The 27,676-nt window shown below is 54.5% G+C and overlaps 3 protein-coding genes across 3 annotated transcripts; 2 read left to right on the forward strand and 1 right to left on the reverse strand.

The window, feature by feature from the left end:
• The first annotated feature begins 11 nt into the window (after nucleotides 1-11).
• VOLCADRAFT_105070 (uncharacterized protein) lies at nucleotides 12-2,437 on the forward strand. Its single transcript, XM_002951277.1, has 5 exons — nucleotides 12-536; nucleotides 630-737; nucleotides 986-1,077; nucleotides 1,313-1,343; nucleotides 1,861-2,437. The coding sequence occupies exons 1-5, from the start codon at nucleotides 345-347 to the stop codon at nucleotides 1,990-1,992; spliced, it is 555 nt and encodes a 184-aa protein (XP_002951323.1). The 5' UTR covers nucleotides 12-344; the 3' UTR covers nucleotides 1,993-2,437.
• A 3,427-nt stretch (nucleotides 2,438-5,864) lies between these two features.
• Nucleotides 5,865-9,996, forward strand: VOLCADRAFT_61227 (uncharacterized protein; the record flags this gene model as incomplete). Its single annotated transcript, XM_002951278.1, has 8 exons — nucleotides 5,865-5,970; nucleotides 6,346-6,509; nucleotides 7,146-7,265; nucleotides 7,672-7,792; nucleotides 8,240-8,448; nucleotides 8,946-9,031; nucleotides 9,344-9,449; nucleotides 9,838-9,996. Coding segments are annotated over 8 exons (1,071 nt in total), but the record flags the coding sequence as incomplete, so codon positions are not given.
• A 1,487-nt stretch (nucleotides 9,997-11,483) lies between these two features.
• VOLCADRAFT_120965 (uncharacterized protein) lies at nucleotides 11,484-26,826 on the reverse strand (the record flags this gene model as incomplete). Its single annotated transcript, XM_002951374.1, has 15 exons — nucleotides 11,484-12,224; nucleotides 12,526-12,688; nucleotides 13,291-13,522; nucleotides 13,634-13,724; nucleotides 13,904-13,983; nucleotides 20,200-20,361; nucleotides 20,467-20,481; nucleotides 21,357-21,583; nucleotides 22,061-22,694; nucleotides 22,979-23,032; nucleotides 23,469-23,639; nucleotides 23,784-23,858; nucleotides 24,323-24,444; nucleotides 26,183-26,240; nucleotides 26,680-26,826. 15 exons carry the CDS (start codon nucleotides 26,824-26,826, stop codon nucleotides 12,095-12,097), a joined length of 2,361 nt encoding a protein of 786 aa, XP_002951420.1. The 3' UTR covers nucleotides 11,484-12,094.
• Nucleotides 26,827-27,676: the final 850 nt, after the last annotated feature.

Consider the following 27,676-nt stretch of genomic DNA (forward strand, 5'->3'; position numbering starts at 1 on the left):
CTGGTCAGCAAGGACTTAGTATAATGTATACCCAACTTTTAGCAAGCTGTTTTTCATCTCCGGCGGAGAAAGTAGGCTCTGTAACATAAGTCACTGCTTTGCAAGATATCTTTGCGATTTAAGCATGGAAATTTTCAGCTTTGTGTCCCTACTCCCTAGGCACCTGGTGCAGCGAATGGGGCTAGGGTTAGTTGGGACAGTTAACCTAGTGTTGTCCCAGCAAGTGAGAGAGCTGCTTGATTATAACGCCACGTGAGTAGAGCGTTATTATTATATGGCGCCGTCTAGTGAAACCGAGAGGAAAGATTCGTAATGGCAGCATTTCTAGGCGTCGAGACGGTAGAATGGCTCACACGCCCAAGATGTTCCGATTAGAAATTGGAAATCTAACTTCTCCAAAATTTTTTGAAGAGCTCGTTGGTCTAGAGCGGGCAACTTTCAGGAAGAATGACTCGTGGGCAGACGGCGAACTGGAGCAAATGGCGAAGAAGCGTAATTGTATAATTGCAGCGGCCAGGCTCGAAGACAATAATAAGGTGGGTAGAAGACAGCCTTTCCTGTCGCCCCAGGCGTATAACCAACCCCTGGCAATGGCTTGCATTCCTACGTTCGCCACATTTCCGTCGCAGCTCTGTGGATATGTTTTGTGCACGAGCACTGGATTAAATCTCCATGTGTCCAAGATTGCTGTTCGGGCCGATTGCCGGCGGCAGGGCATTGCCCGGAGCCTCATGCAGGTTAGCGCCGAGGGCCCAGCCGGGGAGGTAGTCCAGGCTTGGCCAGTGAACCCCCCCCCCGTGCAACACAGTCGCACCCAAGGCCATCATTTGCCCAACTTGCCCTTGATCTTACGCACTGTACGGCATTACAGGTACTGCCGTATCTTTGGCAGCGGCTGTACAGGGCACCATGACGGTCACGTATCGTAACCTAAACCCAAATACAACCATACATTCACACACTAACCTTTGATGTACGGTGCCAGGCGGTTCTTCGTACGGCGGCCAACCAGCGCCGATCTAGCTCCTCCACATTACACGTCGCTCTTGACAACGAGCCTGCAGTTCAGTTGTACAGGTGCGGCTGCACCAACCAACGGCAAACGGCACGTTTCCGGGAACTCCTGCTCCAAATGAATAGCAAGCAATAACACCATCTGCGAACTTATTATTATTATTGTTATTATCCGGAATGAGGAAACAATTTTGCACATGCGTGTGTGTCTGTATGTATGTGTGCCTGCCTTGTTGCGACACGGCTCCCGTCACGTTCCACCTGCGCTTATCCGTACTGTACTGCCCCCCTCACGTAGATCCCTTGGCTACAAAGAGGATGGTTTGTTGGTGAGTGTGTGGAGCGCGCTGTCGGGCAGGATGTAATTTTGGCGAAGCGGAATGTGTGGCTGCATGCACAGGTGGAAGTCTGTACAGCTTCCTGAGACATCGGCGACCTCACTCCCTTTAGAGACCTGATGCCACGACACTGCACACTAAAAGAGCTCATCGCATTTGGGATCTTCGCCTGAAGGCGGGAAGCGTCCCCGCTGTTTGTGCTGCTGCTGCTGCTGCTGCTGCTGCAGCCAGCAGGACGAGCATCGTGGCACTTGCTCATGGTTAGCCACCACTCAATGTTAGCCACCATGGTTAGCCACCTGTTTAAACAAAGCTCCCCCCCCCCAAGATCCCATAAGTGCCCAAGCACCCGCGGCACACCAGGTCCGGCCACGTGGCTAGCCCTCTGCAGCTCCGCTTATCCTTGCTTCCTAGCTGCCCGGGCCTGATGCCAGCTCCCCAGTGATGGCCATGTGACACGTGTGTGTATGTCCCCCGCGCGCTAACCCACGCACCATCACGATGACAGGAGGACTACTACACGCCGGGACGTCATGCATACAAGATGATCTGCGACCTGGAGCCGTACAAGGGAGCGGCGGAGGACAGCCCGCCGCCGCTTCAAGCTGCCTGCACGACCACTACTGGCCGGAAGCGATGAGACACTGTGGCGAAGCAGGCAGCCCGCAATTGCACATGAGGATCACACGCGTGTTGGGAACGATGCATGTCGCCAACTATGCTTGGCTCGCCGCGCGCTGGGTCTCGTATTTGTCTGTGTGGGCTAGCCATGGCTGCACTGGCATGCTGTGTACCGAAGAAAGCGGTCTGCTTGCGTTTGGGTTGAGGGTTGGTTGGCTTTGATACACCTGCAACTACTGACGGTGGCGATGGTGACACCGGAAGTCGGTGTGATGTACTGACGTTTATAATACGTCGGTGTGATGTATTGACGTTTATAATACTTTGACGTGTTGATGTGTCCCCGTGGCTTTCGGTTGAGGGCTTGTATTCCCCTCGCAGCTCCTTCACATATCCGCAGAGCAGCCATTACTTGGTGTGGGCTGTGGGTTTGGGCCATCACCCTTCAAATCTGCGTCAGCGCCATTTTGGTTTGAAGATTTTTAGATATTAAGATTTTTACTGCAGCACCAGAAGCCAATGATTACTCGCGGGAATACTTACTGCCTGACTAAAAGCAATGGGAGTCATCTGACGGGGAAAACAGTTAACGGCAGTCCTCTTCCGCATTGCAATCTACATCTTTTGTCAACCCATTCCACGGTGGACATGCGAGAAACATCAGATAGGACGCCACTACGGAGTGTACACGATGGCAGCCACACCCAGGTAAACCCAGCGTCAGTGCCTTGATCAGGTTTTCCCGCGTACCTTCTATTGTGTACCTTCTATTCTTCACCCACAACTGCCATAACCCGAAACATGCCGACACGGAGTCAGGCCTTTGCCCCTCACCCCCAAAAAAACGTTTAAATGCCAATTTGCCCTTAAACGCATAACCTAACGCATAAAATCATAACCCGGGAACATATTCACGTTGGTGATTAGTGCTCTTCTAAACAACCGGATGCCACAAGACGAATACAACAACATACATGATTCCGACATAACAACTATCAATCGCTTGCAATCCTAAGCCTAACAATTTCGGTATCCTAAGCTACGTGTGTGATGCCCATATAAACAGCCTGCCAGACAAGCAATCCGTGCAATATAAAGCTGAGGAGCGGTTATCTTCGTGTCATTAAGGGGCGTCGGGCACGTTGCGTCCGAGCATGCGCCGGCCGCATAGGTCACCTTCTGGGCACAGGCGGGTAGATCTGCAGAGGCGAGGAGAATGCCAACCCGCGGATGCCAAGCTCAAGGATGCCAAGCGGGACATGTGATTGACCAATGGCGCGTCCCTATGGGCCCCATGCATACTGTGCAGCGCACCCTCCTGGTGTGTTATTAACAGCAGTAATGGAATGCACGCACTGTGGGGCCTTATGCGGCGGTGTTATGCGGCATATCCTGCCACCAGGATTACGGACAATCGCGACCCATGCGCCATTCAACCGTCCAACCAGTGGTCCGTCCATGCGAGCTATCATCGTTTTAAACTCCATCCGCCTTGTTGAAATATTTTTTCACGTTCATGTATCAATTCACCCTAACCCTAACCCTAAGCCTGGAGCCCAACCCTGGAACCCACCCACCAAATCTGCCCCAGCCATCGCGCCAATCTCCTGTCACCTGACTCACCCGTTCGTACGCGGTCACGTAGGCCCTCTCCAGGAGCTCCGACATATCCTCGCCGATGTTAACCTGACGGTGTGAGAGTTTTAGGGGGAGAGCAAGGGCACAGACGGGCCCAAATCCGCTCCGTGACCAATTGTATTGTATTGTATTGTGGTTACAGTATTTCCGCCGCCGACGCGGCGGGTGCCCTCACGAGCCGTGAGGCTCCAGAGCACGCTGTTGACGCTCATCAAAAACCTCAGTAAGGAAAGTAGCGATTTTCCTCGGATTGGTATTAAGAAATACCTTGCGCATATCAGTACCAATAGTTTTGAGGATACCGATACCGTACTTCAACAAACACCCGTTGTAAAAAAAACTTGTACTGGCCGGAACGCTTATGAATAAACCAGGTTTAGTGATTTGTCATACCACAACTAGGGTGCTGTGGGAGAGCTCCGCAGCCGAAATTTCGGAGGGCTTGTGCTTTGCATGAGATATCCTATTCCTGTGCTTCACAACGGTCTTGCCTGACCTAGCGGATAGTTCGTATTTTCGGGTTTCTGTTCGCAGTTGAATTTGGGGCTCACCAGCTTGGTGAAGGTTACTCGGGCATTTTCATTCTTGAACGCCTGCGGTTGGACCCTGCACAAGGAGCAGCATGAGCGCAACAAGGCAAGGCGCGAGCAGCAATCCACGATAGATTTCTTAATTTGGCAGTACAGCTACGCAGGTTGGCTGCTAAGCTACGCAAAGAGATATGCTACGCTAAAATTTAGGACCCGGATCACCACTACCCGTGCTAGACCGGTTGTGTAAGGCACCGTCGCTAGCTGAGGGCAAGGGGAAAGAGTTTACCAAACGTTCCGAGACTAGAACACGGTGTACGCCCGGGGGCAACAGCCTAACTGCACGGTCGTAGCATGGGACGGATGTGGAACTACAGGGGACTTCATTTATCCCACGCTAAACGCGTGTGCCTGTGAAACCGTGACTCAAGCTGAGGGAACATACCAGCATCCCACTTACACAACAATGCCGGAACGCTTTAAAGAGCCAAGAATTAATGTAGTTGAAACCACTTGGCCAATCAGCCAGCCAGTCCAGCCCTGCGCGAACCACGTCACTAGGGTTGGGTAATCTGAGCTTTGATGACCCTGTACCGGGATTTTCTTTCATGCGATTATAGCGTGTCAACGTGCACATGTCGGACCGAAGAACGGCCCTCCAAGCACGATTCCTCACCATTTCAGGAGTTAACTTTGCTCCGGTTGGTGATCCTCAACGTGTCGGTTGAGAGACGATTTGTTAAGTTTTGTGAGAAATCTCTTTGTCTTATATATTACGGGTTTGCTATGGTCGAAGGTCAAAAACAATCGAAAGTAGTGACAATAGTATCGTTGCGATTCAGAAAGGGTCTTAAAATGCAGAAACGCTAAAGTCAGCTAGTGTTTTGTAGTGCCCTAGAGAAATCGTGTTTCCAGGAAGCGTGCGCGACTTGCGCCGTACAAATTAAGTTTAACTGCTTTGCAGTGGTCGCTCCGTTTACATGTCATGGACTACCTGTTATACTGATATGACACGCATATTTCTACACCAGCTCTCCGCACATCGCGTTTGCCATTAAGGACATACATAATAAGAGATGGAACGGACGACTAGCCAAAAAGCCCCGGAGATTAAGAAGAAAGGACCTGTAAAGGCAGCTCTGAGCTCTGGCGATATATTTGTAAGTCTGGCTGGGTCCTCGGCGGCTCGATCAACTTGGTTTCAGCTTTGTTATTCTGATTTGCTGTGAGATAGAGGTGGCAAGTCTCTTGCTTTGCATTAGGTTCCACTTGCCAAGGAATTACCTAACTCAGCTGGGTTGGTGTTGTGGCGACAGTTGCATCGCATGCGACGCGTCGGCTCTTGGGCTACGTCCGACATGGGACATGGCTGCCCTGTAAAGCAAGTTTATAGATATGGTTTTCCTCTTGTCTTATTCTCGTCTGAAGCAATGAGATCCCAACCGGCCAGCGCTTGGGACTGTTGCCCGCGCTACGGAACGGGGTTGCACGACTCGCCATCTACCCTTCCCTACTCGCAGACGATCACCCACGCTATATTAAAACCCACCGGAACATTTCTCCCTCGTTGATCCTTTCCCGTATCGGACTGTTCGGCTTTTTGCATCGCTTTTCTTGTCCTTACACTTGCACACACGCCTTACTCCTTTACACAAACCCAGGGTCCAGAACCCACATGGACATTACTTGCAGCCAATATAGGTTTACGGATCACATGCTGTAGGTGATCAAGGTGGGCACGTCCTCACTCGTCCGGCCAGAGCAGCAAACCCTCAACCTCACCAACCTCGCACGAATCTGCGAGACGGTCAAGCTACTCAAGTCTGAAGGTGCGCTGAACCCCCCCCCCCACCCACCCCCCACACACGAGAGCTTATCTTAGGCAGGGCTGTTTCAGACGCACATGCAGTCCTCTTGACACCACAGCATGTGTCTACGACTAAGACACAGTAGAAGAACACTTTAAAAAAGACAGCGCACACATGCATACACACAAAAAAAACGCATGGGCGAGGACGCTTCCGGGAATCGGTCCTGCTGTCTCCGAAACACCACACGTGCACAAAGAAGTAAGCACACACCCTGCACCCTGCGCTAGAATATACGACAATAGCAAGCGGAAATACACTGCCCGAACGCCCGAACGCCTCTACCTACCCTAAAATTCGACTCCTCTGCCTCTGCACACCATCACCACCACGCAGGCCACCACGTCATCGTGGTCACCAGTGGCGCGGTGGGAGTGGGCTGTCAGCGGCTGGGTCTCACCACCAAGCCCAGTGTCCTGGCCAAGAAGCAGGCCCTGGCGGCGGTGGGCCAGGTGCACCTCATGAAGTACTATGAAGACTTCTTGGCGGCCCTTGGACTGGTGGGTCGGTGGGTCGGTCGTGGGTGGGTCGGTCGCGGTCAAGCTTGCTTGCGACACACACTGGGGCGGTTAGGGGGAGGGGGGGTGTCAAGATGAACCACTGAAGAGTGGAGCAGATACCTGAGATAGGGATAGACGGATAGTCCAGGGGAAGAAGTCAATTACTGGGAGTGGGATGCGGAGGAGGAATCGGTTGCGGTGGGGTTGGTTTTGTTGGAGGGAGGCGGGAGGAGGGAGGCGCGGTCCCAGAGGATATCGGGAAAAGCGGTAAAGGGACCTGAGGGGGAAAGGGTGAGAGGTAGAGGACGGTGACGAGGGGGGAGTTGGCTGTAGAGGAAGAGGAATGAGGGCACGTACAGTCTAGCGATAAGGAGGTTTGGTTGAGGTGGGCCGCTCCCCGATGCTGGATGGCCACTGCGGGATGGCCAGTGGCTGCGGGTCAGCACGCCCTTGGGAAGAGCCCTTGTTCCCTTGCACCCTTCGCGACTTACACTTCCGTGCGCTTGGATCTCTCGTTGCTTGGCCATCTGTGTTGTTGAATTTGTTTACGTCATTATCAGTGCTGCACAGGTGCTCCTTCCGTCTCTCTTAACTCGCCAGTTTCTTTTTGTGGTATTGCGGTTTTCGGCGCCGCAGACGTGCGCCCAAGTGCTACTCACACTGGACAACCTGGCCAACCGAAGTCAGTACTTGAACGCACGGAACACGTTTACGGAGCTCCTCGCGTACGGTGTCGTACCGGTGGTGAATGAAAATGTATGGTTATGTACGGTCTAAAGGAGAGGGAACGGGGGATGTGTTTTTTGGGGGGCGGGTGAGGAGAGGAGGTAAAGTGTACACTGGCAAGCTTAGGGTTGTGCATGCTGCGCAACAGTATTATTAGAAGAATTAGAAGGATTAGAAGCGGGGTGTAAGGCAGTCGAGGGTGTGGGCCCGGCTCGCTTCCGGGGCATCTCGATATGCGGCTCATGGCGTAGGACCCTTGGCAGGACCCCCAGCACCAATTATTTCCCACCCGCTCGCACTGGCAATCCCCCTGGCGATAAAAGTATGGAAATGGCGTGCATTGGCTTTGGTAGTTTGGAGAATGCACTTCTTAAGGCTTGTATTTACGTGTGTATAATATTCATGGGCCCCCGGATGTCGTACATTCGTACCTCAGGACACGGTGGCGGTTCAGGAGCTCCGATTTGGTGACAACGACACTTTGTCGGCCCAGGTGGCGGCACTGGTGCAGGCGGACTGGCTGTTCCTATTGACTGATGTGGACTGCCTCTACACGGGTGCGAGGACGACTGGAAGGGGGGGAAAAATGGGTCAGGGGGAGGGAGAAGAGGAGTGGGAGGGGAAAAATGGGGGAGGGAAAAAGAGGAAAAGGAAGAGGGGAGGGAACGGAAAGGAATGTATAATTTAGGGGGTAAGCATGGAGCGGAAAGGGAAGAAGAATACATGGCTTGGGGGGGGGTAGAGACTCGGGGGGGGGGTAGCTTTACTGCAGGGGCGCTCGTGCCTGTGTCATGTCAGACACGGGCAGGTGCTAGGTCTTGTGTGACTAAGGGGCTTGCTAGATTAGGAAAGCGCATATGTGAGCTATGACGTGATACCAGTAGTGAACTTGTTTCTTGTGCCTGGTCTACCCGGTCTCCATCCATTTTAAACCGCAAAAACTGCCAACCGTAATAAAAACTGCAATTAACTGCGATTAACCGCAATTTACCGCTCTGCTGCAGCCAACCCCAAGGACGATCCCAACGCTGTACCCATTTACGAGGTGGAGGACATTTCCCGCCTCAACGCCGACACCTCGACACGCGGGACGCAGTGGGGCACGGGCGGCATGGCCACCAAACTCACTGCCGGCCGCATTGCCACCGCCGCGGGCTGCACCATGGTTATATGTAACAGCAACGCACCTGAGAACATTGTGCGGATCGTCAAGGTGGGCTGGGATGTGTCGTGGGATGGGCGGTGTGCCGCAAGTGCCACCAAAAGGATTTGTTGGTTGGCGGGTTGGTTGGGTGGTTGCGGGGCCCCCGCGGAAAGCAGTTGATCGCCCGTCTCTACACGCAGAGTGCTGCGGTGTGGTTGCTGCACAAAGCGCAGCACGCCCTGTGTTGTTCAGGAGTCGCCTCATCACCACAACACCTGAGGACGTGACGCCCTTCCCCACACGTTTATGTGTGTGCATGTGTGTGCGTGTGCGTGTTTATGCACCCCAGAGCCACCTACTCGAGCGCCCCTTTTGAGGAGGGCAAAACGCTCACTCCTATAACGACCACACTAAATGCAGGCAGGAGCACACCACATTTTCCTTACACTTGCCTTGACTCACTCGCTCGCACCCTACCTACCTACCTACCTACCTACCTACCCCCTGGTTGACCGCGACCGTATTCGGATCGCGTCTGGGTTCTCTCGCCTCATGTACCTCTGAAGGGCGAGCCGCGTCTAGGGTCCAAGTTTTTTCCGCTGCCGCACTGCCTCAAGGGCCGCAAACGATGGATCCTCTCAGTGCCGGTCAGGTGGGCTGTGCCGTGCGGCGGGGGGGGGAACCGGTGTTGGGTGCGGCGCTCGACGGGGGCTGTGTTGGTTTAGCAGCAGCAACGCTTCTGACCCATCTGCTTTTGCCGCGAAGTGCCCTTCCATCGATCTGCCGATCTTGGTGGCCTTGGGCTTTGGCCGTTGCGGTGCATGCATTTGTCTTGGCCTTTCCTTTAGGTTATTGTGTATTTTTATGTCGGGATTTCCTCTTTCTTCAATCCCTGTCCCGTTGGCCTGCCGTTGTGTTACATGGCGCCTCTTTCTTCTCTGTCCTCTTTCTTCTGCGTCGCCAGGGGTCAGCTGTGGCTGGATGCAGGCGCAGTACGTGCCGTACGAGACAAGCACAAATCATTGTTTGCGGCTGGCGTCGCGAAGGTGGTAGGAGCGTTCCATTCGCAGGTAGGTGCGCAGCTGCCAGCTGGGGGCGCGTATCTACTGTTGACCGGGTGTTCGGAGTTGGGCTGGGCTGGGTTACGGCCTCGCTTTGGCAGATGGTGATGGATGGTCATGAGCATGATCAATACCTGTGCATACCAACTGAAGATGCGTATCACCGTTTTGAAACACTTCCTGTCATAAACCCCAGCCAGGAAAGTTGCCATTTTGCGTCCGTGTAGGTGGCCGGCGTTACCGGGCAACTGGGCAACCCCGAAGCGAGCACATCACATGCATCCGCCCGTGCTCACTCCCCCGTGCTCTGCTCAACACCCATCCCCACCGCGCTGCATGGGCGCACATATGGGCGTCCTTTTAAGAGTCCTGCTACTGTGATTCCTACCTGCCCCAGGACTGTGTATCGCTCTGCGATTTGTCGGGTGTGGAGCTAGGACGTGGTCTGGTCAACTTTTCTAGCGAGGAGGTCCGGGCAATAGCGGGCAGCAGCCGCGGCAAGCCCATGGCTGACCAATTGGGCTTCCCCACCATGGACGAGGTGGTCCACAGGTGAGGAGGGGGCCCGGGGGACGGAGGATCATCGGGGTAGGCACGAAGGGAAGGGCAGGGCTAAGGCAGCGGCCATGTCAGGGCGGCCAGGTCAGTGGTTGCAGGAGGGGCCGCTAGGCAGGAAGTCCTGGGTGAAGCCGATGGTTTTGTTGCAGGCAGGTGGCCGGGCTTGTAGAGCTGGGGCAAGCTTGGCAGTGGCCAGGTCTCATTAAGGACAAGACAACAAACAATAGCGTATATTTTTCAGAGTGCCGTGCAATGTGATGTCCTTTAGAAAGAATTGCAACAAGTTGAGGGTCGAGTGGCGGCGTGCTTGTCCTGCTGCGTCAGGGAAAAGCTGGCGCTTTTGGCGAGCGAGATGGAAAGTGACGAGGATCAGTCCGGCGTGGGATCCGCTACCAACGGGGCAGTTTCAAGAGGCCATGAGGAGGAGGATGACAACTGCGACGACAACGGCGACGGGGCGGCGAAGAAGGCAACAGCTGCACACTGCATGGCGGTGGCAGCAGCAACAGCAGCACAGGAAGCGATGGTCCTCTTGGAGAACCTCGCTCCTTGTTAAGAAAATCTTTGCAGCGGTAGCGATATCGCTATGCCAGCCCCTTTCTTTATGGCAGGCGACCGGTGTGTAATGCTGGGATGAGAAAGACATCCACATTCGCAGGTGCCGTGACCCTTTAATCCATGTAGCTTCTTGGTGTGTTCCCGTACATGGGAAGAACTGGCTAGGCCGGGGTTCAATCTCAAATTGCACATGCAGGTGTATACATTACTTTGGGGAACTGGCAGTTTGGCAGGAACATGATTGTGTTAGTGGGAGAGGACGCAGCGCTTCGCAGGCCATAGAGCGCAGGCTTATATTTTGCTTCATGGCTCTCGATTATGTGATCTTGGGGGTATTTTTGTGCGATGTGGGTGTGAGGGGTACTGTGCTTGGGTGAGCCTTTCTTGGGGTTGAAGGTGGGGACGGTGGGAATATCTTGAGGTCAAGGACCGGCGAGGCCGGGATTATTATCATGGAGCCTTGGGTCCTTGCGAAGCAAACGGCCGCCTGTGATTTACCGCCTAGGGTTTCTCGAGACAAAATGTCGCATGAAAGGACGAGACGTAGCGTCGCTGGGCAAATGGTTCACTGACGCTTTTTTTCCTACCAAATCCTGCGGAAATCCCAGCTGCAAGATGATAAGTGACCTGAGGGTCTGCGTTCCTAACGCCTTTTGGTTATTTGGCAGTTGTGGTTGGCTCGTGTGGGTTTCTTGTGGATAATGTCCAACAAAGGACGTCGGCAGTGTCGATCCAATTAGAGCGTTCATAAGTGGACGGAGGCGTATTTCCAGCATTAGTTACTTGTAGTTCTCTGCCTTGGGGCACTAAGAGACTTTCCTTAGTTCTCTGCCTTGGGGCACTAAGAGACTTTCCTGGACTTCGTCCTGCGCACAGCATTTATCTTCACCAAGCAAGGAGTAGAAGTGCAACGCAAACGCTGCCATACAGTCCTCAAACTCTTAACACCTCGTAATGTGCGAGGCCGAACCCAAATCATCCGTATCTGGCAAGCACTCCTGCAGCATGGAGGACCCGCGGCCACCTTTGCAAGCGGAAATAGTGACTGAGAGCATGCATAAGGCGCTAAAACACACGGCCACTTTTCCCAACACCGGGCACACCCCTAGACTCATCATCTCGCGCTGTGCTGCGTCACCTTACCTGGCAGCTGCATGCCCACATGGCTACGGCCTGCTTAACTGCCACCGCCACATGCGTGGAAACCAGTACAGCACAGCCGCGAGCCTTCGCTGCGCGGCTCATCATACCCATACGTGCAATACGTACCGACACACACAGACTAGGGCAATCTAGACCAGAGGTTGGCACAGCATGGCCACCTAGGCCTTTGACCAGGCTTATGCATGCCAGGTGTGCGCACCCAATGTATCCGACACGCCCAAAATACCCGACACCCAAGAGGTTCAATCCTCTGCTGAAAACGCCGGGGATAGCGAGGCAGTGGCAGCAGCTGCGGCAGCGGCTTTGGCATTAACCTCCCATGAAAGACAAAACACACATGGGGAGCTTGCAGCCGCGGCGCGTGTAAGACAGGTTCAGCTACGGCGCGCAGCTCCACCACCACCTCCGCCTGGGGCTGCCCCGGGCCCACCCTGCTGCGGCGGCGGCACATTGGCCTTGGCGACGACGTTGAGGACCATCATACCGATGGCCACCACGTAAAGCCTGAAGACCGCAAGCAGGCAGGCAGGCAGGCAGACAGGGAGAGAGAGCAGGACATGACAGCGCATCAAGGAAAGGCAAGGAGAGCAAGGCGGGAGGGGAAGCATCATACTCAGGCACCTTGCGCTAACGTAGTTGGCCATGCAAAACACACACATGCACAAGTACACAAGTACAGGCTATATGGACAGCCATCATCGCAAACACTCGACATTACAACCTGCCAAAACGCCATTAACAAATGAACTGGGTCTGATAATAGCAAAACCCTAACCCCCTACAACCACAGAACCCAGCAACCCACCAGTTCTTCTGCAGCCATGTCCGCTCATCCTTGGGCGGCGGCCCGCCCCTCCGCGCCCCTGCCTGGCCACCAGCTCCCCCCGAGGGCAACGTCCGCGGCTTGGCGTTAGGATCGTACGCCGCGGCGCCCACACTTCCCGCCTCCGTCGCATCCACATACACGTCTGCAATCCATGGAACGACCACCATATCATTACGCGTGCATGCGTGCATGCGAGATGGAACAAGAGTAATAGAAAAAAGGACTTGATGCGCGCGGACTGGGCTGTAGGCTAACAGATGAGCCACTCGAGAAGCGGAAAGAAGATGGCACGGAAGGGACTAGTGAACAGGGAAACGATCAACAGCTGTGTGAAAGAAGAACGTTACACGGTAGCACTTTGAGCGCTGTCGATAAAGAGTTCCTGAAGGTTGCAGCCAGGCCCGGCAGCCGAGGCTGACAGCTAGAGGCCAGCTGGGGGGTGGCAGATGGGGGTCTTCACGTGCTCAAGGCGAAAGAAGCGATTGATTGCAGACGCCGGAAGTATCGAAAAACTCCTGCAGTCCGTCCGACAGTTGGACAGCTAGGGGTTGCCGCAGCAGCGATGTGACGGCCGGGGAGGCAGGGATGGTAAAGCCGCGGTATTGGGTAACACGCACGAACGTGCGGGGTATGGGCAAATTCGCATGGATCCTCCATGGGCGGTGCTGGTTCCGTTCGTAGACCCTTTCGCCATCCATCTCCCTCTTTACACACACGCACACACGCATGCACCAGCCCACTCACCGGAGAACTCGCCCAACACCTCAGGCATGAGTAGCGTCGGGCCCTGCGCTGGCACCTTAACCTGCACGGGCAGTCGGTCAGGCCGGGGCCCCACGCCGGTGCCAGAGCCATCGGGGATTCCGCCGCCGCCGCCGCCGGAAGCAGCGGCCCCCGGTGCACCAGCGGATGAGCAGGACTCGACGCCATAATTGAAGGACTCAATGAAGCCGTCGTGGCCGGCTTGGAGTTCGACCTTCCCGAGGGGGAAAAGGAGAGAAAAAAAGGTGGAAATGGGTTACGCAGTGGGAGGGGAGGGGTTGGGCAGTTTGGTATTAAATATGCATCGCCCCGCCACGTGCCATACCTGCTCCTTTAAGTTATCCAACAGCAGGCACTTGGCCGGCACGGATGATAACAGTGTCCCTCGGTCCGTCTTGACACGAATGGAGTACAGCCTGTAATCCCCAAGCGCAACCGAAAGTTGTTAGGGTCGTGATTAGCGGATCAGGGTGACGGGGATGAAGGGGCATGCAATTTTAGCAGCATTAGCTTGTGTAAGGGAGATGCCCCAACCCGGCGTTGCCCGCACTCCATCGCCGCACGCCCGGCAGCCAGGTAGACCCAAATATCGCACCCGTCGCTCGAGGCGGATTTTTCCAAGAGAGCCAACTCGTCGGGGGTCAGGGCCGGCCGCTGCCATACTAGCTCCGTATCCTGGTCCGGGATTCAGGAGGCTCCGCCTTAGATTGCTGACAGGAAATGTGCTTCACCAATAGATGCACGTTTCATTCCTACCGATATCAAGTTACCAACTAGTTTGCCGGCTGGCCGAAAGCCCGATCCCCCGATGGAGTGTTCCACTTCCAGAGCTGCAGAAGCTGCGCTGAGAGCTAAAGAAAACAATAATGCTCGTATACATGATTGTCGCCGTTTAGATTTCATGTCTTCTTAGTGGCCGCTTATTCAGTTAACCCTTTAAAGGCAAGCTGCAAGTTTTCAGTGAAAGGTCGACAGAATTTCCAAGCATCATGGCCACGGGACAGGAGCTTCAACCTGCAGCGTGGCGCACTCTTGTTCCGGGCACTGGGCTAACGTTCAGGATTCTGCCTTTCCGGTAGTACAACATGTCTCGATCAACCACCTTTCGGGGACGCCTTTTAAGTCAGAGCAGAGGGTAAAACAGGGGCTGCACGTTTAGCCCTGTCCTATTAGGCATGTTTTTATTGAGGCATTTACGGATTGCGTTGATGAACGTGATCGGGGTTTCGGTCAAGTGCATAACCCCACAATAGGTAGCCGCGGGGGGGACCGGAGCTGTTGAACGCGGATGACATGACGCTGTTCGACATTAATCGCGCGCGTATGCAACTTCTTTTAGATGTTTAGGCTTTCCGAGTATTGTGAGGCATTAGAGATAAGCTTAACCGTGGGTGAGTGCGAACTGATGGTGTTTGTGATGCGCTACGCAGCGATGCGGAGGGCCTGACCTTCACAGGCCAGTCCCTCCCGCTCAAGGGGCACGCGAAATATCTTTTGGTCTTTGCCATTGACCCAGGTTCGCTCTCGACTCCCGACTCACATGAAGTCCCAGACATGATGCTGCAGTGCGTCGAGGCCCAAGTCCGGCCGATCTTACTGTCGTAAGATGCCGCAGGTACGGGGTCTAGATGCTATCTGGGAGGTACTAGGGACAACGGGTAAACGACGGGCGACGGAATGGCAGAGATGGGGGCAGTGAAGAGGGTCAGGGCCGAGTGGAGAGAGTGCGGCGCTCCTGAAAAGATGGAGGGGAAATGGATCAAAAGTCCGGGAAGGACTGGGGGGATCTTTGAGAAATCCATGACGGATCCAATGGTACATGCGCAGAACCGTTTCCTAAGGGGGTTTGTCGGTGCAAGGCTACCCTCCCGATAGGCAACTTTTCGCGGAAACGCCGCAGCTACCGCTGCACTATTTTTTTGTGCACAACTGGTTTTTTTTCGGTTTTGGAAACTAGTCAGTAAGCAGACCGCAACACTTGTTGGAGGGCCTTGTTGGAGGGGGAGATCACGGCATATGGCTTGAAGCAGGGCGACCACATGGCCACTTCTGGAAGCTCTGGGAAGGTGCTCGAAATCTCCTGTTATCCTGGCTTTGATTTTGATTAAAGGCCCCCACTTACACGATGGACATAGCAACGCAGAGAGAAGGCACGGACAATTGTGGAACTGGACCTCCCAGTGCCGATGCGCTGCTGAAGGAGTTTAGAAGGCGGTTGTTGGCGGATTGGGAACAGCCGGATATCGCAGTGGACCCCGGGGGGCCTTTTCCTAAGTATACGGGGAGGAATTTGAACCTGGTTAGACCAGGCGTCACTGCCTGTCGCTATAAGATGTGGATGGGAGTAGAATGCTTGCCAGAGGATCCCAAGTCGAAGTTTGCGCACCTAAAGGTGAGTATGCTGCGAGCACATCACCCACATCACCCTGATGCGTTTTCGCCTTGGCAAGTGGATCTGCATGTGTCGCGGTTCGCACGCTAACCCCGGCCGTAAGCCATGGGGGGAACGAACATGCCGGGTTTGTGGAGGGGCCAGGTAGAAGACGAGCTGATGGAATGTCCTGCTTACGAGCCGGTGAGGTGAGCAGTTGGTTTCCCTTCGGATGTAGATATGTGCAACGTTATGGGATCTTTTGATGCGACGAAGCTGGCAAGCCTATACATAGAGCGCAAATACATAGAGCGCAAATACATAGAGCACGCACGCACGGAAGTTTTATGAGGATAGTTTATTTCAGATTATCCCAGATGCTGAACGAATTTGCGATTTGATCCCACGTGCGCCCCCTGACGGAATTCTCTCGGGGGAACACATGCAGCTGGCCAACGGTCAGTGTACGCCATGTAAACATGTACGATATATGTAAACATGTACGACATGTAAACACGTAAGAGCCACCTTGTGGCAGCTGCCAACCCGCAAAAAGCAGGATTAGTTCCTGCTGTACCTTCTCCTCCAGTGTTTATGATAATACAACGTACGTCAAATCAAACCTAAAGATGTACACATGGGCAGTCTTGTTAGGAAATATTTCATCTGCTTTCAGCGTGCACCAGCCAGCACAGAAGCACGCAGCTGCTGAGCAGGCAGCAGGTCTGTGGTCGCTTTAGCAGGTGAAGACAAGACAGTTCTTAGGTTCATGATGGTTAGGAACTTTGTCCTGGCTGGTAACCGATTCGTAGGGTAACCCATCAGGAGTTTTGCCGAAGTCACCTTTATCAAGGCGAAATAGATTTTGTTTTTCGAGCCGTTCCTAACTGCGGTCGCGGCCATACCCAGATAGATACTGCACCGCCGCACACCCGCCGAACACACCATATCCATCCAACTGCACATCTCCGGGGACAAGAATAGGGCGGCGGTTGCACCGCCATCATGCGGCACCGGTAATGCCGGTAATGAGCGGAGGGAGATAGAAGAGGAAGATGAAGGAGAAGGGAAGAGGAGCAGAACTCCATGCCCTGAGACACCTCTTCATGCCCTCGGAAAGATCAAAGTAAAATATTGACGGCCGGCGAAACCCCAGGCAACAACACACACACGCGAGTGCGCGTGGCAACCTGCCGAACATGTTTTGCACCTCCAAAGCGCGGCACCCGCTCAACATTCACAACCACTCGCACTTGCAAGTATACCCCCCCCCCGAAAAAAGGATTCCCCAACCTCCCTTACGTTGCGGCACTGCCGGCCCTTACCTAGCTGCGACGTATCCAAACCAAAAGTTCTCCTACCACGCATTCGTTACGCGCTTCTTCGACGACCCAGACGCATATAGTAATCCCGCAGGCAATGCACGGCGGCGGCAGCGCAGGCTTTGGCGAAATGAGCTCAAAGCGGGAGAATGGGGTCACATCAGTGACGCTCCGTAACCGAGCGTCCGTTGACCTTTTTCGAGGTGAGGAGGCTTCTGTGGCACACCGTGGGGATGAGACATAGTCGTCAACCCATGGGACAGAGGCTTCTGTGACCCCCCGTGGGTCAGTCGTGCCACGAAAACACCCATCACCGAGATATGGATTTCATAAAAGAGCTACATCCCCCCGACCAAGACGGTGCGCACTACGTCGCCTGTTTGGCTCCTGTCGCCAACCCTTCAACGCACAAACTCAAACAATATATATACACACACACACAACCCGCTGAAACACACTCCCAAACATACGCAGACCTGCGTTGGTGGGGTGACGCAAAAGGTCGAGATCATCAAGACACTGGCCGTACAGCAGCAGGTAAGCAAACGGGCAACGGATGCACCAAACAGTAGGAGGCCGATTGACCCACATCCGTTGTGCTCGCTGTGGTGGTGATGGATGAAAAGGAAATTTCGCACTGTCCCTGCCCCCTATACCACATGATATCAATCTTCGCCGCCAGCCGCACCTCACAAGCAGTACGAAGAAAAAAAGTAATAATATCCACATAAGGCGCAGTACGGCGTACGGTGAAATCCGTCAGGAAAAGAACCGCGGCCACGGCGGCGTCCCAATGGACATACACGCATATACAGATACGCACACAGCGCGTGTCAAAGGAGAAGACAAGAAGCAGCAAGCGCACGGCCAGACGACGGACTCGGGTTTTCCGTTAGCTGCTGCCGCTGTACTACGGCTCCCACAATACATGGACGGGGCGCTAACACTTCCACCTATCAATCCATTGATCCATCCATCCACCCATCCCATTCGTTTGTCTCACTCAGGCCCAAGACCGGCCAAGGGCCACCGGCAACAGGCCTTAGCGCACCAACTCTCCAGTGCCATGCTATCACCTGCCCATCCAAAAGCACACCAATTAATACACACGCACACGCCATATAACAAGGGCAGCAACCCCTGGCCAGTGTCAGGCCCGGTCAGATACATGTAACCTCCGCATGTAACCATACTTCCGTTCCCATCGGTGCCGTCGTCCTGCACACAGCCACACACACAGCCACACAGGGCCCCTACCCCCCCCCCCCACACACACACAGAGGCGGAAATTGCCGACCCCGCTTCCCCGCTTCCTCAGCTGTCGCAAGTCATCACCCTTCACCTCTCCCGCTGCGCGAATCAGCTACAGCCTACAACTACAAGTAAAGCGTAAGTATCCAGCGGGTATACGAAGCGTCAAGTCAAGGTTACCCGCACACGCATACACACACACAACACATCATTACCTACCTTGCTGCTGGCCTAACAAACAAACGCGCATCAACTGACCGACAAATTGACACAGACGCACATGGACTTCCGTCGCTGCCGTAAAACACACACACACACGCACACACCTGTCGTAGAGAGGTGCCAACACATATAGGCCAGTGCATTACCATAATAAACACGATTCAATTCACGTATACACGCACAAAAAGGTCATCGAATGGAAGGGCACACACACACACACAAACAAACACATAAAGATACACACTCGTACCCCTTACAACACAGACACGCAAGCACATACATACACGTATATGAACGAGATATCGCGGCCAAAGCAGTTTTCGTACACAACCCATACGAGGAAGGACGGCGCACGGAGTCTGTTTCCATGTGGTCAATGCATCCATCTCTCAGTCCACTGAAAAGCGGGCAAAGGAAATCCTTTTAGCAATATGCACGTCTATACAAGTTTACGAGTACTTTTAAGGGTATAATTCCCCTTAAGGGAGAACAGGGCGGCGGCAAGGTGTCTCGGAGCAGGCAGCTGCCCGGCTGCTCCGAATTCGGCCACCGCCATGAAGATGCTCAACCATTCAGCTTTACCAGCCGCGGCTCTGCTCCCCCAACGTGATGCAGCCACCCCCCCACCTTCCCTCTCTCCTCTCCTCTCTCTCTCTCTCTCTCTCTCTCTCTCTCTCTCTTTCTTTCTCTCTCTCTCTTTCTCTCTCTAACATTCTCCCACATTCTCCCACGTTCTCTCTCGCACACACACATATCCACTCTTCCTCTCCGGTCCCGGCCTCTCCCTAACTCCATTCACCTGCTTTGCACCACCTGCACCTGCACCCCACCGCATTGCGTTCTGAGTCAACCAACGTTACGGCCCTCATCTCTACTACTTCTCATCGCCATCGCCACCAGCACCAGCACCGCTACCACAATCCCCACCACCTATACCCCTTGCCACCATCAGCACCACAACCACACGGCTCCGTCGTCGCGGCAGTAGCCACCACACGTACCAAGCACGCACGTTAACCCACATCGCATAACAGCAATACGCATCTCACCTCTGGTCTTTACCTCAAGATAAAACATCAGATAGCCAACAGCCGCCCTCCTGCTTTTCAAGCCATGACATACACACACATGAAATTTCTTCCCCCCCCACTGCGCCTCCTAATCAGAGCTCCCCTTCCCTTCCCCCGCTCTGTCTCGAGGCCCTCTCTCCCAACTGAGCCCGTGTCTCAGGGAGCAGCAGTAGCAGCCGCAATCCGCCAGGAGCAGCAGCAGTAGCAGCAACAGCGGTGGTGGTGGCTTTAGCAGCGGCCGAGGGAGCAATGGGGCAAAAGGCACAGCGACGCCGTTCAAGGGGAGGGGTGTGGGGCCATGCCGTCGGCAGCACACACGCACACACACGCGCGCCGTCATTTACCGTCATACTCCTCACTTGCGACGACTGCCCTCCAGGCCTTGCGGCAGCCCTCCAGCATCGCACGGCCTTCTATCCCACGCCTTGGTGCTGCCTTTCCCTCCCGCGATGTCCACCTTGGCCACCACATCCCTTGGAACCCCCTTCAGCACCTTTTTAGTCATAACCCAAATCGTTTCAAGAGAACACCACCACCACCTCCACCACCACCAACTGGAGCACCAACACCATCAGCAGCATCATCAACAGAGGTCCAGTCGTTTCGCAGACAGCCCCCGCAGCCCCATGGCACTGAACTGGCGATTGCTGCTAACCGCCTCCTTGCGCCGCCGCCACGCCGCCACCACGTCCCGGCCGTCCGGCTCTCGCAGCAGGCTGACCTCCACACGGCCATACAGCTTCAGACGACGGATGCTCAGCCGGACTTGCTGAGAGCCGTCCTCGCCCGCCACGATGCGGAGTCGGCGCCACACGACCTGTTTGGCGCATGCTGGGTCAACCGTCACAACGAACTCTGTGTGTTGTTGGCAGGAGTCCTGGGTCCGCAGCTGAGTGAAGGGGTCATCGTCTCCCGGACTGACCTGCGTGCACATACCCTGGGGGGGAGAAAGAGGGAGGGGGGGGATAAAAAGGCTGGTAAGGGGTAGAAAGAGGGAGGGGGGGGGATAAAAAGGCTGGTAAGGGGTAGAAAGAGGGAGGGGGGGATAAAAAGGCTGGTAAGGGGGAAAAACGGAGGGGGGGGATAAAAAGGCTGGTAAGGGGTAGAAAGAGGGAGGGGGGGGATAAAAAGGCTGGTAAGGGGTAGAAAAACGGAGGGGGGGGATAAAAAGGCTGGTAAGGGGGAAAAGAGGGAGGGGGGGGATAAAAAGGCTGGTAAGGGGTAGAAAGAGGGAGGGGGGGGATAAAAAGGCTGGTAAGGGGGAAAAAGGGAGGGGGGGGATAAAAAGGCTGGTAAGGGGGAAAAAGGGAGGGGGGGGGATAAAAAGGCTGGTAAGGGGTAGAAAGAGGGAGGGGGGGGATAAAAAGGCTGGTAAGGGGGAAAAACGGAGGGGGGGGATAAAAAGGCTGGTAAGGGGTAGAAACGGGTAAAAAAAAGGTGAAAGCGGTCAAAGGACAAAGTACACACTAGCGTACTTGCCTGCACACAGTACAATTTCCACTTGCACAACAATCCGGGAAAAGGTCTCAAAAGGCCGAAAAAGAAAGGGATTAGGTGAAGCCTTTCCCGCTGGTTCATCCCCTCAAGGGGAACTTTAGGGTAACAAAAACCCCGCATTTAAACACAGGTCCCTTCCTTTATTGTATACTGTTCCACTCCACATGCTTTCTCCTGTGTTGTTTTTGCATGCAAACAAGAGAATAAGAAGACCATCATCATCATCATCATCAACCTGAGTACGCGGGGTATAACCCTAAGCATATACGGCACGTACTACGCGTAGTACAGCGCGTTCCCTCTCGATTGCCGTACCTTCATTTGAAACCAGGATGAGTCACTGATGCCGTACGGAAACATATGTGCCGACATATTCATGCCATGTGAAAACGTGTATTTGGTCAGCTCCACCACTCGCATGTGCGGCGGGAAAACCACCTCCACCCACACGGGGCGCAGGGGGTCATCACCCGTCACATTGAACCAGGAGGCGGGATCATCGAGCGTGCGGAGGATGGAGTCCGGATCCCCCTCTGTCTCGCCTTCGTGTGGGTACGTACGTGGGGGGCATATGGCGGGTAAAGGGGCCGAGGGGTTGTGAAGAGGGAATTTCATGTATCGTATATGTATATGTATATATATATGTATATGTATATGTATATGTATATATATGTATGTATATATATATATATTATATATATATATATATATTTGTACACACACACATTCACTCTCCCACACACACGGAAAGGAATACCACCTGCCTTCTAAATCATTTCCTTTTCCACCATGTCATGGTATATATATATATGTGTGTGTGTTTATACATATATATATATATATATATATATGTGCTGTGTGTGCAACATGGTCGTGGGGGTGCGTTCCCCGTACCTGCAAAACGCCATCGGGCCTGACACGAGCCGAGGGCTCAAGGGCTGCCAGATCGCCCATAAGCACCCTCCTACCTCGCACTTCATACACCTCTGTACATAACACGCATCACAGTCGCCGCCCACCTGACACGCGGACCGTCAGGTTGGCGGCCAGGTCGTCCCACACCGCCTCCATCGGTATTGACACGTACTCGCTGCCACCAGGAAGGCCGTACTCTATCGAACAGCAGTACGTCTTCCGCGGCGCCGTCACCCCAGCCATGTCCCCGTTGATATCGCTGGCCCCATTTGCAAATCCCAGCAATCCGCCTAACATCCTGCTTGCGCCGGTACCCGTACCGGTACCGTTCCCGCTCCCCCCGCCACCGCTGTCACTCGAGTCGCCTGGGGCCGAGCCGCCGCCAAGTCCTCCGCCGCCGACGCCGCCGCCAGCCGCCGGCGGCAGCCTTTCCGGATGGTCAATCCAACAAAGCCGCTGGGCCATCGCGGCAAGCAAGAGGTCCTTGGGAGGGCCCTGACCCATGGGTCCGCCGGCGGCGACGGCGACAACGACGCCGGACGCGTCCACTCGGCCATCCGTTCCGTCGCCGCCTTTACCCAATCCGCGGATTCCACCATCGCCGCAAACGCTGCCGAGCGTCAGGGCGGCGAGGCGCTCGTTGGAAAGGAACGGCAGTCGTACTGTACGGTAAAGCGCGCGGATGGTGTCGGCGTCGAGTTGGTGACGCCGGACGTAGTTTTGGACGAACAGGAGAACCTGTGTGCGGGTTGGGTTTTGCGTCGGGTGCGGTTGCTGACTTGGACGTGGGTTGGATTCGATACTGCGATCGGACGCACATCGATGTGTCCGTTGCGGAGGCGTAGATCTTATAACACATCTACCCAGCTACACCCGAGACAGACAGACAGACAGACAGACAGATAGGTCGTTCGCTCTTTGACATTCAGACACAGCAAAAGACACATGCAGACACACACACGCACACACACACACACACACACACACACACACGCACACACACAAATATACGGCCCGCCCACCTGCTCCTCCGTCTGGACGTACAGCTGCGGGTGGTCAAGAATCTCCAACATTACCTAGGGGTTGGAGGGGCGGGTGGGGGGACGAGTGGTAGGTAGGGATTTTTTCATGCATACGTGCATAAATACATTTATATGTGTGTATTATAAATGTTTGGCTGCTACATGACATGTGCAAATTGCACAAATCCTCGACAGTCCCCCCCCATAATCAATTTAGGAAGGTGAGAAAGAGAGGCGGGTTGGGTCGTCGTTGCGGGTAAAGCTTTCCCTCACGTTGCGCGCACACCTGCCACCCCCTACCTCCCCCCCCTTCCCTCCCCCCCCCCACACACAGCACCTTCGCATTTTTCGCGCGCGCAGGTTTTCGCATCCGGGGTTTCGCTTATATATGTGTGTATTCACACTGTACTCAGCCGGTGTGTTCGTTTGTTTAAAAAACAACCGAACAACCCCGTGAAACCCTCTTCTCCCCCCTCTCCTCTCCTCTCACCTCCACGGGCAGGCCGTCCGTGGGCTTAAAGCAGCACGTGTTGAAGGACTGCGCCACCAGAGCCACGCAGCTGGATCTGAACTGGTCGCAGTTGTACTGCACCGCCTGAGACAGAAACTGAATGGCGTTGGATGAGTCCAGGGAGCTCTGGGCAAAGTCCGCGCAAAAGTCCTGGATGCGGGAAGACGGCGGGTGGGGTGCGATAACATATGTATATATGGCAGAAAAATAGGAAAAAGGAGGATGAGGGATGCCGTACGACTGCCGTACTAGAGCACGTGGTATGGGCGTCTTTTAAGAGGCCATAGGCCCTACCTGGATGGCGGGGATCATAAGCTCTCTGGACGCGGCAAAGAGCGCCAACACGTTGGCGTCCGTCAACAAGATTTCCTGAAAGCGGATGGGGGCGGATGGGGGCGGATGGGGGCGGATGAGGAATCATTTGCAAAATTGCACACACACAAGGAAATCTTTTGCAATGCCCTGAACGGCTGGGGAGTCAATTTCAAGAGTCAAAGAAACAACTCCAGTGCGTCCACAGCATCTAGGGAAGGGAGGGAGGGAGGGAGGGAGGGGGGGAGGGGCGCGCGGGGGTGTGAGCCGTAGCTCAGAACTGGGTGTGTGGGGCGCTGGTGGGGTATGTGAACCGGGCATCGTGACAGTTGACAACGTAAGCAGCTGGGCGGCAGTTTAAGCGCAGTTTGGTCTGTCACGGTTTGGCCTGCAGTGTCCTGCTAGGCATGAAAACCTCTGTCTGTCTGTCTATCTGTCTGTATGCCTACCTGTCGGCCCGTCTGTATTAAATTGTTTTTAATGTTTGACTCCGTGTGTCTGCCTGTCTGTCTGTTGCTCACCTCCGTGTAAAAATACTCTATGAGGGCGGACCAAGTGTTGCCCGAGTCCTCGAACCGCAACACAATCCGCCGCGCCTGGCCCTCCTTAAACTCCGAAGACAGAGCGCGCCGGAAGAACTCACCTGTGCGCACGTCAACGGTCAACGGATGGAAAAAAAATGGGTTGCGCAGTATTTTGGTGTCGAGACGAGGTGAGGTGCTTGGGGAAATGGTAGTACCTGACCGTGTGCGGGACGAGGTCAGGTGGCTTCGCTGGAGATTGCTCCACATGCACATACCCGCCTAGCCGTTCTCCTTGCGCCTACCATACTCCCCGACTCCGCAACCCCTCCCCCTAATCCTAATCCTACAACAACTCTACAACAACTCTACAACAGCTCACTTTCTCATGGGTACGAAAACAACAACTACAACACTATCGCACGGGCAGCCCGCAGTAGTCCCCTCTCCTCCAGGGAGGTCGACCCTGCAGAAGAAGGGAGGGAACCCTCCAGGGAGGGGAAAAGGCCACGCAAATCCAGTACAAGATGGATCCACAACAGACTGCCTGGCTGTACGGCAGGGCAGCAGCAGCTGCTGCTGCTGCATGGTGGCCGGTAGTAAGACCAGCGGCCGCGGTGGTAACTCTAGGAGCGGTAGCAGTTAATGCTGCTGTCATATACCGTGTGTCACACGTGTGGCCGACGCAGCTTCACATCATCCTCACCATCACCATCCTTACCCCACCATCACCATTCTCACCATTACCATCCTCATCATCGTCATGACACCACCATCATCGTCACACCACCATCATCATCGACGTCATCATCACAACACCACCCGCCCAGTGCCCAACCAAGTGAACAGTGCGGAAGGCGCCGTTGGCGAGTAGCACTCCGCCGCCGCTGCCACCGCCACTGGGGCCCCCAGAGGTCAAAAAACACCGAATTCATCACAGCGGGGGGTTTCATGGTGGCATTGCTATCAATTTGTAATAGCTGCGAGTGCCATTATCATGGCTGCTGCTTCTACTGCTGCTGCTGCTGCCGCTACGCAACATCGAACTGAGAGATGCAAGAATGTCCTGTTGACGTTTGTGTATCGATTGTGAAGGAAAGAATAGTTCGCCGATTTCCAGTTGCCTCATCTGCAAGCCTAGAAAATGGAATCACATTGTCACTACAACCTCAGCCCTATTCTCGTTCCCATTCCTCTATCCTGCCCAGCATTGCTCTGCGCCAACATGAGCACTTGTGTCTCCAGCTGCTGTCCCTGCTGGTGCTACTGCTACTGCTGCTCCCGTTCTTGTGCTGCTTCCGTCTTTGCCGCCACCGCCGCTGCTGGTGCTGCTGCTTCTGCCCACATCGATTTGGGTCAAGGGGGAATCCCGTGCCCATGCGTGCAGCTAGATGTTCCGCTCTAGATGAGGGGGAAAAGTCCTTTCCCCCACAGCTATAAGAGCCACTCTGCATTACGCAGTCCTTCCTTGACGCACCGCGAAAAGGCTTAGGTCAAGGTCGAGGTCAAAACTATCCTTCCAAAATTTCCGGTGGGCCAGCTTCCCGCCCCACATTAGCCGAGCCGTTACAGCAGCATTCTTCTGCTAATGGACGGCTTAATGCCGAGGGTGGCGCGAAAGAGCCGTGCACGTGCAGAGCGTGGAGTGGAGGGTCACCAGCAAAAAGCATATTCCCAGCCCCAAATGCGAACGGCCAATCTTGACAGTTGCCAACTGGTCTCCGACTTCGTACTTTTATGGTGTTGCCGTGGAAATACCTTCCCAACGGACGGACAAAACCCCAACGCGCGGCCATTAAAGCTGATGCACCTCGACCTTCCGCTCGGCGAATTGCCATACTGCAATAAAATCGTACTTACTATGATAGGCAAGCAAGAGCCCGTGCAGCTGGTACTCGCGGCCATCAGGACCAACCACCTGGCACCGCGTGAAAATCAGGTGCGCGCGGGACGTTAGGTGGGGTTTTGCAAGAGTCGATCGTATCAGTTGCAAAATGTCAGTTGTTTCAATTAAAACTGCGAGGTGAGTGCCGAGGGTGAGTTATCTGTATGCTGTCAGGCTGAGATGAAAGCATGGTGAAGGCCAAGCCTATAAGGGTAATCTGTAGGGACTAGGGTAGGGCGGGGAAAGGAAGCGACGCAGTCCGTAACTGGTTGTTGGCTCACGCCTAAAAGCTTGGATCGGTGCAATTACCCATAAATATCAGTCCACATATCTTTAATGCACTTATGATGCGGGGGATGGCCAAGGAGCTGCACGCGAAGATAAGCTGATGAGGGGATTCCGGTAAGGCGTTGAGTCGCGAAAGAACCACCAGCCGAGCCCATATCGTCCCAGGACTGCGACGCGAGCTCACCGTGCAGTCCGCCATTTCAGACTGCCTGTAGAACTCGAGGAACCCCGTTGCAAACTTCGCGCCATAGCGCTTCGTGCGTGGCGGCCGGCCTTTAGCTTGGAGCTCTTCGCTCGCTGCGAGGCTAAGAAGTCGACTACTTACAGACATTGTTGCGGGCATGTCGACCGCGCCTGCCCCAGCTGCCCAGCCGTCGCATTAATTATTCATATCAAGGCCGCATTATTCTCGCAAGTTAATTTTCTGATGGCTTTGATACTTCGCAGTAATGATAAACGCAGGTATAGTGAGTGACCGGGGTAAAAGTACGGCGGCCAACAGAATTTTGTTACGGGCAACTCTTCCGTTGGCTAGGAAGCCGAGTTGCGTGTTTCTCACCGACTCCGTTGACAACCTTTTGAGATGCACTGTGCTGGTAGCCATCGCTTACTTACCACCTTGCAATCTGAGAGGTTGACCTCCCCCATGGCCCGTTGATGAACGAAGATAACTAATCAAAACCTGCGATAATAATACATCCAATTTACATCGGAGCTGCTGTTTTGCCAGGACTTCAGCCGGCGTCAAGCCAGGTTGTGACGAGAAACCCCTCCAAGGGCATAACTTGCTAGAGATCTGGCTTGCTTGCGAGGATATCGGCGTAATCGGTGAGGCTGCTGTTCGTGCGCGCCTTTGAAAGCCATGCCAAGGTTACGTCGTCTTGCCAGAGCGGCTCCACTTGCACAGTAAACGTTCAGAAGCGGTGTGCTTAGGAGTGGTGTGCACACCGTCACACAGTTTGCGATAAGGTGGCAAGAGCTGGCTCGCGGTGTCGATTCCTTTTGCTGATTGAACTGCGTTGTGCGCACGTCAGCCCACCCCTTTGGCGACAGGCTTCATATATCTGGCCCCCGTCCCCACCAGCAGCAGTACGCCCTAGCCCGCAGAGCACACTGCCGCCAGTCACCTTGAGGTGCTCTGCACCCACCCACCCGGTGTCGTCCCCCTAGTAAGAGCAAAC

This window comes from Volvox carteri (genome assembly GCF_000143455.1).
Source record: "Volvox carteri f. nagariensis unplaced genomic scaffold VOLCAscaffold_23, whole genome shotgun sequence".
NCBI lineage: Eukaryota > Viridiplantae > Chlorophyta > Chlorophyceae > Chlamydomonadales > Volvocaceae > Volvox > Volvox carteri.